At 36.4% G+C, this 15,763-nt stretch overlaps 1 protein-coding gene across 6 annotated transcripts in view; it reads left to right on the top strand.

Annotated features, from left to right (window-relative positions):
• Positions 1–15,763, top strand: part of BABAM2 (BRISC and BRCA1 A complex member 2) — a 134,978-nt gene that overhangs the window by 78,738 nt on the left and 40,477 nt on the right. For all 6 annotated transcript variants that reach the window (XM_087717893.1, XM_014060305.2, XM_014060307.2 and 3 more), the window contains 3 exons: positions 4,560–4,659; positions 5,669–5,739; positions 8,448–8,530. In XM_087717893.1, the coding sequence (XP_087574019.1) occupies positions 4,560–4,659; positions 5,669–5,739; positions 8,448–8,530 (254 nt within the window). The remainder of the gene's footprint in view (positions 1–4,559; positions 4,660–5,668; positions 5,740–8,447; positions 8,531–15,763) is intronic.

Below are 15,763 nucleotides of genomic sequence, written 5' to 3'. Positions count from 1 at the left end.
ATGGGCGCTTTGCATTAGCTGTTACAATGTAATAAGGGTTAACCGGAGAGGCAGTTTCTGTAAGCAGGGCAATAAAGATTAGGCTAGAAACAACACCAGAATGTTTCCTTCCTGCCTTCCTTACAGGATTAGCCCTGTAAAGTAGAAAAAAACAAAATGAGATTTCTTCCAACAACCGGTTCTCCGATCTGCTTAGAAAGTTAATAACCGGTTCTCCTGGATAGGTGTGGGCTGGCTGAATCCCACCACTGAACCAGATCTTGAGGGACTTATAGGACATTGGAAGGAATGAAGCTAATCTTGTTTCCAAGGGGAAAAGATTCCATAAGTCAGGCACGTGGAACAAAAGGCCCACCTCCCAGTCTCACCAGATTTTATTCCCTGGCATAGCCTGGCTTCTTTGCCATACCCAGTAGGGTGAGCAGATGTAATGAAGAGAGGCATCCCCTCAGGTAACAAGGTCTCTGCCATGAAGGACTTTAATGGTCAAAAGTAGCTGGACCTGAAAGCAATCTGGCAACTAATGTGAAGCAGAGGTATAACCTGCCTTGCTCCACAGCATTTTGCCCCGTTGAAGCATCCAGATACTGTTCTAGGGCAGCCCCATAAAGAGCATGCTACGAAATCGAACCAAATAGTGACTAAGGCACGAGTGACTATGAGTGTAGCTCCCCCATCCCCCTTCAAATCTAGACAAAGGCATAACTGGCATACAATAACAAACACCCTTGCACAGACTACCATGACTGCCACCTGCTCTTTGAGCAGGAATCGTGAGTTCAGGAGAGTCCCCAGATTACACACAATGTATAACTGAAATATTCCCAGAGTCCTTGCTCTCTATATAACCTGTGTGATAAGAGTTATACAGTTTTGCAAGATCTGTCTTCCTGCCATAACATTTTTCAAAAGATGCACAATATTATACAAACAAGCTTAACAACTCAAGTAGCAGCTTGGGCATAGCTAATTTCATCAACCCTTTCATCTACCCTTTTTTCTGATACTCCGTTTCTTTTGTACTTGCGTGGAAATAATTGATTGCTGCTATCTTGTTTTTGCTTTTAATCTGCAAACCTGAGTACAGGTCCTGTGATTTTTTGTTTTGTTTTGTGTACAACGCCTAGTTACTGTAGGCACTTGAGAAATAAAAATTAAAAATTGCATGGCATTTATTACATAGGAGGGGTGGTGTTCTGTGTTCTATCTTGGAAATGGCACTGTGGGAAAGATCATAAAGAAACAAATGCATTCTTGGCAACTGTTTCTCCATCTCTACAAAGTCTATATCGTGTTTGAAAAGAAAAAAAAATTGTCTGAAGGTGCAGAAGAATGCAGTTGCTTTCTGTGCTTGCTACATGTATTATGTAGCCACCTTTACATTCAACTAAATAAGTTAAGCTCCTTAGTGCAAAAATTAATCTCACCTTGCTTTTTTCTTCCAATTTATATGCATAATTATATGCGCAGAAGGCCAAATGAGACTAAATGGTTGGCCAAGGGTTTTCTTAATTAACCTTGTGGCGGAATGAAATTTTATACTTAAAGAAAGCACTTTTTTGTGGCATATCACTTGTTTCTGTGCTCAAACTGCCCTTGATTCATTAGTGATTTTCATTAAGGAACATATTTTAAAAATTGCATTAAACAAATATTGAAGACAATGTTAATACAATAATTTTAAAAACTGAGTTTATTTTGATTTAAAATATTTTATTCATAATGTAAAACTATCATATTTCAAATATGATAAACTAAATCTTGACATTAATTATTTAACATATCCTAATTTGTTTGTTTCACTGTTCACAAAAGTTTTCAATTCCAATTTGTGGGAGTTTCAAACCTGTATATCTTTGCTATAGATCTATATGGCTATAACTTACAAACATAATTGGCTACAGGTTAGTGTATGAGCTCACCTTTATATCATTCTTACTCTTTTTCACTATGAAAGCATAATGAAAATAGAAATGAGGATTACTTTGATAGTTATTCTATATCAGGAGTGCCAAAGTCAAGGCCCCGTGGGCTGGATCTGGCCCGTGTGGTGCTTAAATCTGGCCTGCGCGGCTGGCCTGGAAATACCAAAGGACTGACCCATAGTATTTCTGGCAGCCAAAACGGGGTGTGGGGGAAGCACATGCCTCCCCGTGCCCCATTCCAGCCTGGACACCCTCCTGCAGCACTTTGCCGGCCAAAACGGGGCCCAGGGGGCCACGTGTGCCCCCCCTACACACCATTTTGGCCAGCAAAATGCTACAGGGGGCATCCATCCCATTTCCCGCTCCTGGCCCACAGAGAACTACAATGCTGATCTGGTCTTCGAAGAAATCCAGTTTGATACCCCTGTTCTATATGTTCCTTTGCTCTGAACATACAAACTTTGTTATTATTTCCAATAGTTTGCAAAGAATTTAATCCTGGCATGTCAGCTATATCAAACAATTCTTTCTTATATAAAGCATTAATGAATTTTAAAGTGGAATTACAATGAATGAAGGCAAATATATGTGTCCCACGATAATGTTGGGCCCGATGACCGACCCAGATTGGATCATGGAATTACATTATTTACAATGTGGAGAAAATAGGTGAATGTTTTTGTGACTGGAAGAGAACTATTCTGAAAATCTATTTTGTTTTTGTTTTTTTCTCGTGTTTGATTTCTCTGTTAAACGATATATTTTCTCCTTTAAAATTTATTCTGACCTTTTAAAATTTCTGTGTTGCCCAATACAGTGGTAATTTGGAAAATATTTATTTATTTGAAAGTGCTCACATCCTTGAGCAATTATTAAATATAATGATGCAGTAACATTCTGCTATCAGGAGTTGAGATACTCTATTAGAGATTATCAACATTTGATTCGTAGCGGGACATTTGATTATGAGGATATTTCTTTTCAAGTCCCAAAAGTGTTTTTTCAAATGACAACTGAACTTAGTTTTTTCTTGAAGATGTTTTGTTTCTCATCCAAGAAGCTTCTTCAGTTCAGTTCACTTGTGCATTTAGTTTTGAAGGTTAATGGAACAACTGGGAGTTTGTATTTTTAATATTTTATTTAAATGTGATATGTTTTATTTAAAAAACCATGTTCTCATGTTTAGTTGAAAGAACCATCTAAAAATTACCTGTATCATATTGACTAGAAAAGGAAATATGCAAACTCAGTGTTCATAAAGGCACCATCTGCATTTTAAGCAAAGATGACTTTCCCTCGTTTCCTAGAACTCTTAATGTGCCTGAGACTGCTATGTTGCTCTTATGAAGAACGGCTTTCTGAAGCACTTGTGGGTGATCTCAAGTCCTCGTCTTGTCTAGAGAAGAATTACAAAGAGCAGTACTGCTTGCCAGTGCTTCGCTCAACTAAGAGTGAAGTGTCAGCTTTGTTTTTAGCATTGCCTTCTTCAGTTCACCATTTCCTCCCTGAAATCTTATTTTTAGTTGCTTTGTAACCATTTCAAGATTAAAATAAAGCCAGTGTGAGAACTTCATAAATAAGGAACAAAATATGCTCAGATGTTATTTTGAAAGAAGTTTATATTTTCTTCTTCATAAATTATTCCATTAGCATAGTTGATTGAAAAAAATGTGGCTCCAGATTATTTATTGTTATAGTGAGAAAAGTCTAGCTGTCTCCACTTATCCTATTTAGCCTGTTACTTTGACTGCTTAGATTGCCAATGTCCTGGAAGTCTAGTATAAAAACAAGAATAAAATGTTCAGTCTTGTATGAGGGCTTTGCTTAGGATCATACTATGAAAAGAGACCATTTAAAATGAACAGTTGTAAAAAACCATATTGGACCATAAAGAAAAAACATTATTAATTGTAGTATTGTATATGATTCATCGGACAGTTAGGCAGATATTCACACTGAATTTGGCATTTTCATGCACCTATTGAGTCCTTCTCAAGGACCTGGGATAGACAGATGCTGATATTTGATAATTTTAGAGGTATTGTTACAGATATTAATATATTACTTATTAAATTTATTATTTTTGTTGTTATCATCATCATCATCAGTAATAAAAAATATATTCCTGTGATGATGATTGATATGATGATGTTACCTAGTTGGATAATTAAATGGCTTCAAGCAAACAGCCAAGCTCAGGGACCAACCAAAAGTTATCATAAGCTGGAATTAAAAAGTGGCAAAGAAATCTTTTGGATCTTCATCTCCTTCTGTTTACAAAAGTGAAAAGGCCAATAAACGTATTCATCCTGGTTTTAAATACATGCATGTTATGGTTTTTTTTAGTATGTGGTAAGATATGTGGGATTCAGTGGCTTTTCTTCATCACTCAACATAGATGTAGGTCTGGTTTCCGTATCTAACTCAAACATTGAAACAGTTGTCTAATAACTGTTGTCTAACAGTTGTCTAATTTTTGTGTTGATGTAATAGAATATATATAACGTGCTATGCTTTTTTTTACATGTAACATATCTGAATATAAGAATATGTTATGTCTTATATGGAAAATGTATGTCTTTGAAAGAATCACAAAGCTGTATCTGATGTTACTTGATGGACTTATTTTTCCAGTGCTCTTGGTGGATCGTCTGCTCTTCTCATTCCTGCTTTTCCAGGTGGAGGCTGCCTCATTGATTATGTTCCCCAAGTATGCCAACTGTTAACCAACAAGGTAATATCCAGACTAAACAAACTTTTTCCAAGATGTTACAATACAAGGGTTATAGACTAGGGTAAAAATCTATTATTCTTGATAAATTGGTAAATCCAGAGGTTAGTTCTGTCAGAAATTTCAAAACCAAAAGTGAAATTTCCTAGTGGAAGGTCACTCTGTGGTGATCCAGAAATAGTTGAAAAAGCCATGCACAGCCTTCTCCATTTCATCTGTACAACTTGTGTCACAGTTTTCATCAATCTGATTATGAAATAGTGGAAAGTATCCTTTATTAAATTGTTTAAATTGCTCTTGCTTAAAAGAATCTTATATATTATGACTTTATGAAATATACTTCCAAATGCATTTCTATAATTATACCGGAATCTATCTTTAGAGTTGTTTTTGTTATCGCTCTCTATTGGTTAGTTGTTGTTTTTTTAAAAAAAAAAATTGCAAGTACACAGATCTGTTTTTAAACTACAAAAAATTGTTCCCTGTTTAGAGTTCCAATTAGTAGACAGACAACTATGTAATGTGTGATAAATAAATAAGAATATTGTGCAGAAATTATGAACTGATAAAACATGATAGACATGTTCTAACTGCAACACTTAAACGTTGGCCCAGGAAATTTCAGAGGTGTGAAATGTACAAAATTGCTTTTTGATATGAAACAAAATGCTTAGAAACCATAGGCTTTAAAATATTTATGAAATATTGTATGAAATTCCAGATGGATAATATATTGCCATTATGTAAAATAGCACAATCTAATATTATTATAAGGTTTAATCAATGTCTTGTTAATCCTTAAAATGTAAAATATGTGTAATTATTATATATGTTTAATACACCAACCTCTTGCTGCTGATGCATGTAAAAATATTTTTCCAGACTTATACTGTCAATTTCACTATACATAATGTATAAGTTATATTATTAGTCAAGCAAAAACTCTCCCAAATTAATACTCTTGTAGTTTAGTTTTAGCATAATTGCACTCATTTCTTCTTTTATTTTATAGGTTCAATATGTTATCCAGGGTTACCATAAGAGAAGGGAATATATTGCAGCATTTCTTAGTCATTTTGGAACGTACGTACAGTATATATGTTTCACTTTAAAATGGAATTTTACCATAAGGCCTAGCTTTCTGTCTATTCTTACTCATATTTACTAAAAATATTTTTGCCACTTGAAGTTTTCCTAAATATGCATATTTAAACTTGGTAGCCCTTGCTTATATTACTGTAGTTATATTACATTTGTATTTATTATACAGTAATACATAAATTATGCCATACTATAGAAGGAAAGATTTTTAGCATTTCTTCTTTCTCACTCTATCCTTCAAGATCATCTCTGAAGAGTTGGTGAGAAAAGAGGCAAAAGAAGGGGAAGTTATTAACAACAAAAAGATGAATACAGATGGCACCCTTTGTTAATTGATAGTAGAGATAGTCAAAATTCTAGATTAATGCTATATATTAAGAAGACAAAGGAAGACTCAACAGTATAATTAGTGAAATTTTAGGTGGAAAGGTAATTTTAGGTAATTTTGACATTTGGATTCAAGAATAGATGGAAGATGGACACTGTTGGAGAAGAAAGATTAATCATAAACAAAATCATGAAGGAAAAGACTATTTCTATGGAAACAAAGATCAGAATAGTTAAAACAATGATTTTCCAGTGTTAAAGTACAGCTGGTTTCTAAGAGAACCATGGACTGCTGGCAGAATTGGTGAGGCTCTTAGATGAAATAAAAACTGACAACTCCCTTGAGGCAATAATCAGCAAGCAGAAACTCACTTACTTTGGACATATTAAATGTGTGGATGCATTAGAAAAGCTATGTTGAGTGAAATAGAAAAATAAAGATAGAAGATAATGAATAACATGGATGGATAGGATCAGCAAGCTGAGAATATGGATCAAAATAACAAATTTTTGCCCATTTAGTTAGCTAGCACCTAACTAGCTAATTACCTTATTTTTCGGAGTATAAGATGCACCGGAGTATAAGATGGTTTTGAAGAAGCAATTTTTTAAAAAAGTAGGTAAGTAGATAAAGGATTAGAGAGGGAGAGAAAGAGAGAGAAATACAGTAGGTTGGGAGGGAGAGAGAGTAGGTAGGTAGGTACGTAGATAAAGGGAGATAGAGAGAGAGAGAGATACAGTAGGTAGGTGGGGGGAGTGTGTATAGGTTAGGTAGGTAGGTAGGTAGGTAGGTAGGTAGGTAGGTAGGTAGGTAGGTAGGTAGGTAGGTAGGTAGGTAGAGGGATAGAAAGAGAGAGAAATACAGTAGATAGGGGGAGAGAGATAGTAGTTAGGTAGATATGTAGATAAAGGGATAGAGCGAGCGAGCGAGAGAAATACAGTAGGTAGGTAAGGGGAGAGTGTGTATAGGTAGGTAAGTAGGGAGAGGGATAGAGAGAGAGAAATACAGTAGATAGGGAGAGAGAGAGAGTAGGTAGGTAGGTAGGTAGATAGAGGGGGGGAGAGAGAGAAATGCAGTAGATAGGGAGAGAGACAGTAAGTAGATAGGTAGGTAGAGGGATAGTGAGAGAGAGAGAGAGAGAGAGAGAGAGAGAGAGAGAGAGAGAGAGAGAGAGAAAGAAATACAGTAGGTAGATAGGGGGAGAGAGAGAGTAGTTAGGTAGGTAGATGTTTCCAGGTGTATTTATCCACGTGCTGCAGAGGAAATCACTGACAATCTGTAGCACCTAAGACTTTGTTTCTGCTGGCACAGGGCTTGGTCAGTGTAATTCTCATCAATCAGTTAAAGAGCTTTCCAAAAGGAAAAGAAAAGTTTTTGCACTCTGCCAACCTCCCAAAAATGGGCCCGTTCCTCCCCCCCAAAAAAAGACATGAATAGCCTGGGGGGGAGCTTGCAGAGTGGTCCGGGGGGGGACAAAAACGAGCAAAAAACTGCCAGTTTTTCATAAAAATGGGCCCGTTTTTTGTCAAACAGATTGCATGCATAGTCTTATGGAGGCTTATAGAGTTTTTTGCTCATTTCTGCCGTCCCCATCCCCCAGGAGCTCTCTGAAAGCCTCCATAAGGTATGCACAGCCATTTTGGTGAAGGGGCAGGGCTTCAGGAGGCAAAAAATGCTGTATTCAGTGTATAAGAGACACCCAGATTTTCAGCCTCTTTTTTGAGGGAAAAGGGTGCGTCTTATACTCTGAAAAATATGGTAATTTTCACCAACATTTCCCTATCCAATTCCTGCCAGAGGTCACCTACAAGTGTGATAGATATGGGTCAGTGCTATGCAGAAGCCTGAACCCGCATTGAAAAAGATCTAGATAATCCATTTCTTCCAGAACCTCCAAGAATTTTACCTATTTTTGCCATTTTAATTCTGCTGTTATTTCTAATTATTCTAGTTGTAACATGTAGTTGCAACATTTTTAATTCTGCCTTTAAAAGTGTGTGCATGTGTGCACCTTTATTTCAACTTTTTTTGATACTTACTAATAGAAGGCAAAATATAAGTACTGTAGTAAATTCTAATCACATTTGCTGTTTAAAATTGAAACTGCCAGAAGGAGAGTTCATTGAGTATAATGGTGTCTAAATAAGAACTAGGAAAACAAGAAGGTAATAGTAGCTGCACACAGAAGATGATAGTGGCCACAACAGAATAATTAGTCAATATTGTTTGTGCCTGACTTGAGAGGGAAACAGTGCCTTCTGCCTAATATGGATTTATGCATGCCAATAGAAAGGGATAAGCCTTCTGCCTAATTTTGCTTTGTGGTTCTAATTATATTTTTTATTAATAATTTTTTTAACAGTGGAGTGGTAGAGTACGATGCTGAGGGTTTCACAAAACTCACTTTGCTGCTGATGTGGAAAGATTTTTGCTTCCTTGTTCACAGTGAGTAGTTATTTTCCTTTGGGTAGAAATATCTACCTGTAACTGCTTCAAAATTTAAACAAAAATTAACACAGAAGTACCAAATACAGCAACATTTGCATCTCCCCCCCCAAAAAAATATGCCGTGTGTTTTCTGCATTCTTCATATTTGTGTAATGTCACCTGAAATCTCAAAAAGGTCATACAATTTGTTAGATCATTTGTTCTTTTTAAATTATGTAGGATACAAGATGCTTAAAAATCACAGACAGGAAAACATATTGGAGTATGCCTGATGTGCATATGTCAAGAGATATGTTACTAAGACATACTAGGAATATGTAGGAGATAGTTAGATATACGTAGATAAATGGATGTGGCTATAAATATATACAGTATATACTCTAGATTTAGATCTAGATCTTTGTATACTGAACTTATATATATACCCTGATGTTTAGACATTATCTCTGAGAAGTTGTTATGCGTGAGAAATCCAACACCTTTTTCATTCAGTACCATCTAATGGAACATAGAAAATTAGCCTTCTGAGTTGCAACTCTGGACTATCCCCTCCAAGATCTTTATAGCTCATACCCTGAGGCTGTTCAAAAAGTCATTGCAATCTTAGCTGCTCTTCAGAGCCTTGAGTAACTTGGTGGTTGAGACACTGTACAAATTGTTATTGTTATAGAGAGTTTGTCTTCTGGATGCTTATGATTTTTTAAAAAAATACTTGTTTTAATACATACAGACACACACCCACACACACCACCCAGAGTTATTTTATAATCTTAATTGCATTAAATAAATAAATGTATGCAAATAGCTATACTCTCCTGTAACAATTGCTCTGCCTCTGGTCTTCAAATCCTTTCTGCCTTCTCATCTGCATCAGTGGAAGACCATCATTAGAAGAAGGTGTCTCCTAACTGGCCTGCATTGTTTATTTTCTCCCAGGTTTCTTATCAATGTGAGACACTTGTTTATCCTAATTATTTATTTTTCAAAGTTGTGAGTCGCTTTGAGTTCTTTGTCAATAGTATACCACATAAATCCTATTAGTCAATAACTGTCATGGTACTGTAGTTTGGAATAATTTTGAATAGTTTCATTTCCTGTTCATAAGTAAATTCTTACAGAAAGGTTTCAAACCTTAGTAGATCTGTAAATTAAAGTGCCTGCAATAGTGCAGCTAAATCAGTGGTGGGATTCAAAATATTTTACTATCGGTTCTCTGGGTCTGGCTTTGTGGGTCTGGTGTGGCTTTGTGGGTGTGGCAAAGGAAAGTTACTGCAAAATCCCCATTCCCTTCCCACTCCACTAACCTACTTTCCAGCTCCATTCTCCTGTTCAGGGCAACAAAAGAAGATAAGCTGGGAGGCAGTGGGAGCGGGGCTAGTCTATTTGCCAGTTCTCCAAACTACTCAAATTTTTCGCTACCAGTTCTCTAGAACCTGTCAGAACTGGCTGAATACCACCTCTGAGCTAAATAGTCCTGAAATACAGTATCAGGTAGCAAATGATTCTGTGATAGATGAGGTTTTCCACTGAGACTTGAATCCTTATAGTCTTGGAGATCACCATATTCATTGGCAGTGTTTTATATGTTAATTGTTTCCAGTACCAGTATTGAAGCTTATTGAGAATACGCTTTCAGCAAACTATGTTTTACAAGATAATTTTGTAACAGAGGATTACTGTTCTTCTTTATTACTGTCAAAATTCTTCTACATAGTTTATAATCCTAATTCCCACTATACAAATTATTCAAATGCAACAATTTATTATTTGAATTTATGAGCAGTAATAACTCTTATTCTAGTTCAGACCTGCATATTTTATGGCCCCTGGGTCACCTCCAGCCCTTTTGCTTCTCCAGTCTGTGGCGGGAAGGAGGGACTCCACAACAGTCCCAGTTTCTCATGTGAGTCCCTGCAAAAACTAAGTGCCCATCCCTGATCTAGCTCATCTACTTTTTGTCTTTGTTGCTTCAGAAAGCAGACGATTAGAAGATTTTCCTTACCATATACCATAGTGTATAAACTTCTTTTAAAACTTCACTTCTTGAATTTGGAATATTAGGACCGAAAACGTCATGAGTTGTCCTTTCTAATAAAAATGAATTAGGAGAAAGGAAGCACACTTGAGACTTGTTAGCGCAGTTTATAGTCAGCCAACTCTTTAGTTAGTATATCTTCAAGAGATTGACTGAATCTGTCCTCATCTTCCAGGTTTCTTAGCTGGGATTTTCTTTTATTTATATAGCAATGCAGAAAAAAATATTCTATACATAGTAGTTTATTTCTGCATAAAGAATTTTGAATTTTGAAAACATTCAAATAGTTTCTCATTAAACTTGAAATTACTGTGCTCCAGGAAAGTAAACAATCAGTATTTAATTATCCATGTTTTTAAAATCTAAATAATATTTTGTCTTTCTATTTAATTAATTCTAAAGTTAATAATTTATTGAGATAAATTATTACAATTGAATTGTCGCCACTAATTAATTTACTCCAACTAGCTGATGCATTACTAGCTTTGTTGAATAACCCAAGGGAAACTATATTGAGTTATGAAAAATAATGCAAATAAAACCACTGAAACATATATCATCTTTTTCGCACTATAAGATGCACCGGACCATAAGATGCACATTAGCTTTAGAGGAGGAAAACAAAGGGGAGGGAGCAATTTGCCTATGCCTCCCAGCATCCATCCGGTATTCATGTGGCTAGCGTCATTGCAGTAAACAGCAAACAGCTTCAGCACATTATTGCAGCCCCAGCATGTTGCTTGACAGGGCTCCATTCTGTTGCGCCCACTATTGATCAACTGAGCTGAGCTCCTGCCGCTGGCAGGGAAAAATGGAGTTTTCGCTACCAAGTAGTTGATTGGCGGTTGGATCCTGGAATACTGCCAGTCAGCTGTTCTAGGCGATGAGGATTGTCACCATTGCCGATCACTGCTGCTGAGCACCACAGATTTTTCAAAGGATGGAGGACAGTTGGAATCACCCTACGTGACCAGTTTCTGTTAATTGATAGTGATCTCTGAATACCAGCTAGTCTCTTCGAAAGAATGTTGTTCTAGGGCATATGGCTTGAGCCAATCATACAAAAGAATTTGGCTGTTCTTGAAGTTCATTAGCATTCAGTCCGTATTTGTTAATAGTTTGGTGTAATTCCCTGCTTATGGTACCCTAAAAGTTAAAAGACTCATTGCAGTTCTCTGGATAGCTTGAATGTTTTGTATGATGGAGAAAAATAAAATTTAGTCAATTATGGCTGACAGTTGTAGCATAGTTTTATTATGGGCTCTAGTAATAAAAACATTCTTCAAAAAGGGTTTATTCTATCAGGACATGTTTCTTACATTTCCTCTTCTAGCTGTTAATCTGATTTAAATTTAATTATGGAATTAACATAAGTCATACATGGTTTTTATAATGAATGTGGTAATGGAATGTGGAAATTTCATATAATATCATACTGTTTTATCCATTCTGTAGTTGAAGTGAACTGTGTGTAAATTATTAACCTAACAATAATTTTCAAAGTAATGTTCTAGTTGAGAAAACAATTGTATTAATGTCACTGAGTCAAGAATTTCTTATAAATTTCTGAATGCTAATGCAAACATTCACTTTCATGGGAAAATATTTAACAAATTATGCTTGGTTCACTTGTGTTTTTTTATTATTTGATGAATGTCTTTATTATTTGATGAATATCTTGATTTCAGCAGAATCTGTAAGAGCTAGTCATCTGGTTCATATGCAGAACAATGGTACAATATATGAGTATATAACTTTCAGTATAAAGCTGATTTTCATAAACATTCGTCCACAAATCCCGGCTTCTTTGAAGAGCCAAACCCATTTGTGTTGTCCTATAAATAAAATAGTCATTCCAATCCATCCTTCTGAGAGTGTTTTGGACTGTTTTAGTCATGTAGAGCAGTGGTCTCCAACCACTGTTGAAGTCCACAAGTCTTAAAGTTCCCAAGGTTGGAGACCACTGATGTAGAGGGTAATGTTCCAAAACTTTTTTTTTTTTTGCTCTATTTCAGTTTGGTTTGGTGTGATTTTCTGACTGATCTTCGCTACACATTCTGAACAATGTGTACAACCCCAATAGATACATTACAAATAGATACATACCTATTTAATAGGTTCATTACAAAAAAAAAATCAACCCATCTTGTTATAAATTTAAGCACAGAGAAAGCAGCATACTAAAATCTGCATGTAGTCACACAAATACATAAACTGTCTGTCTGTATGTCTGTGTGTGTGTATCTATCTATCTATCTATCTATCTATCTATCTATCTATCTATCTATCTATCTATCTATCCTCCACTTAAAAAAAATAAGACCTCCATGAAAATAAGCCCGAGTGCATATTTTCAAGCCCAAAAGAAAATATTATTTTCGGGGGAACATGGTATACAAACAAATAACTTCTGGAGTAAATTTAAAGTTATTTCCTTCTTAGCAGTTAGTTTTCCACAGCTGTTCTTAGTGGAAGGAATCCTAAAACCTATTTTTTGTTCAATTGTAGCTTCCGCTGAGTGACTCCTTCACATATTTGTAGCATACCAACACCCATTTACAATACAATAGTGGAGTTGGAAGGGACCTTGGAGGTCTTCTAGTCAACCCCCCTGCCTAGGCAGAAAACCCTATATCGTTTCAGACAGATGGCTATCCAACATCTTCTTAAAGACTTCCGGTGTTGGGGCATTCACAACTTCTGGAGGCAAGCTGTTCCATTGATTAATTCTTCTAACTGACAGGAAATTTCTCCTCAGTTCTAAGTTGCTTCTCTCCTTGATTAGTTTCCACCCATTGCTTCTTGTTCTACCCTCAGGTGCCTTGGAGAATAGTTTGACCCCTCTTCTTTGTGGCAACCCCTGAGATATTGGAACGCTGCTATCATGTCTCCCCTAGTCCTTCTTTTTCTTAAACTAGACATACCCATTTCCTGCAACTGTTCTTCATATGTTTTAGTCTCCAGTCCCCTAATCATCTTTATTGCTCTTCTCTGCACTCTTTCTAGAGTCTCCACATCTTTTCTACATCGTGGCGACCAAAACTGAATGCAGTATTCCAAGTGTGGCCTTACCAAGGCATTATAAAGTGGTATTAACACTTCACGTGATCTTGATTCTATCCCTCTATTTATGCAGCCTAGAACTGTGTTGGCTTTTTTGACAACTGCTGCACACTGCTGGCTCATATTTAAATGGTTGTCCACTAGGTCTCCAAGATCCCTCTCACAGTTGCTACTATTGAGCAAGGTACCACCTATACTGTACCTATGCATTTCGTTTCTCACGTCTCTGTAGACTGTATTCTATTGAAGTCTTCACAAATGCAAATTTCATAACTGATTATGCTCATCCTTTAGAAGTTTAATGCAGGGTTTTTTTTTACGGGTTCATCATGGCACAATTAGTCTCTGTAGTGAAACATACACGGATGCCAATATAATCATGGTTAAGAAAGGTTGCCATAGAAACTAGTACAGTAGAAAGAAAGGGGAACTAGGGAAGAGGCCTTGAAACTTCAAAGATGATGAAATAAAAGTCATTAAAAGTAAATAACCATATGATGTGTAGCAAAATTGCAAGATTTCTAGCAAAAGATGCTAGATATATAATGATTACTGGTTATTATACGCTGTTTCGAGATGGTGAAGGCATTACTACTATAGCTACATTTGATAGCAATATTTTCTTATTTCTTGCTTGGTCTTACTGCATTTGCTTATGTGTCATTATATTAGCTGCAGTCACTTTTTCGTTTTTGGGGTCAAAAAAGGAAGAAGCCGTAAGGAAGAGAACAGCAGCAGACACCACAGTAGGCTGCAATCACCACGTTGTGACAGTTTCTACTAGTTGTCTGTAACTCTGTGCCCAAAATTATATAAAGAGTATAGGAAGTGCGCAGAAACAGCAACATGGTTGAGTTTAGGGACAAAACTTTGTAAGCTGATCCTTCTCTGTAGGAAGAGGCAACACTCTTACATATTTTTAGACAACAGGCATGCCTGTATCTCTAATGAATAGAATTCAGTAGAATTGGTTCATTTGTCTTCAATGATGTCAAACTGGCTATTCACAAGAGTTAACAACTGTATGTTAACTCACTTTTTAGGCCTTCCAAAGTTTGTAAGCACGTATGTTTGCATTTTTCTATGGGAATGTTCTTTGAGCTCATGATCCAAATTCATTTCTGCAGTTCCAAATTTAATATATTTTCTATTATATAATGAGCATTATATGATTATTTTATTTAATGGGTTCCTTTGGCACATTTTCTAATAGGTCCAAAATAGCTAGGGATATAGATTTATGTTATGTTTTAAATTATGTTAAAAGCCTCAATATGCCATGAAATCGCTTAATAAAAGGAGCACTAAAAACAGCTTTTAATGCATGTCTAAAATATATGTATAACTAATTATAGTTTTCAATAATGGATATCACAAGATAATAACAAGAGCAGAAAAGACCACACAATCACAATATAAATTCACACTGCTTGGAGTAACTCTCTCTACCATATCAACATACCATTTTACTGGGCCCCAACCTCATCCACTGCCCCACATATAAAATTTTACTTAAAATCTAATAGTTTTATACTTCTACAGGCTATACAGGTAGTTCTCGGTTAATGACAGTAATTGGGACCAGAATTCCCATCACTAAGTAATGCAGTCATAAAGTGCAACATCCTGTGACTGCATCATTCCTGCAGACCCCATTGCCATTGTTAAGAGGCGCCTTCTCACATTTTCCTGCCAGCTTCCAATAACCAAAGTTACTGGGGAAGCAGGCAGGAAATTGCAAGTTCCAGGCTCCTTGCAAGCAGGACAGCAGGCAGGTAAGTGGCTGCTGCCAGGTGGGGTATGGTGGGGAGGTTTGCACAGTTAGCTGGTACAGATGGGCTGCCAGTGGGGAAGGCTCTGGAGATGGCAAAGAAGATGTGATTCCAGAGGGTCTGAAAAAAGTGACAGATTTTCACACTTAAAACACTTGCAGCATCCCCATGGTCATGTGATCAAAATCCAGATGGTTGGCAACTGACTCATATTTATGATGGTTGCAATGTCCCGGGGTCATGTGATCACTTTTGGAACAAAGGAATGAGGAAGCCAGATTCACTTAACAACCATGCAGTGATTCACCTAACACTTAAGGGGCAAAAAAACCATCCTAAAATGGAACAGAATTCACTTAA

This window comes from Thamnophis sirtalis, unplaced genomic scaffold (genome assembly GCF_051295495.1).
Source record: "Thamnophis sirtalis isolate CommonGarterSnake01/CBP01778 unplaced genomic scaffold, rThaSir2_p1.2 scaffold_6, whole genome shotgun sequence".
Taxonomy (NCBI): domain Eukaryota; kingdom Metazoa; phylum Chordata; class Lepidosauria; order Squamata; family Natricidae; genus Thamnophis; species Thamnophis sirtalis.
The sequence above is the reverse complement of the archived record's forward strand: the minus strand, read 5'-3'. Positions and strand labels throughout refer to the sequence as shown.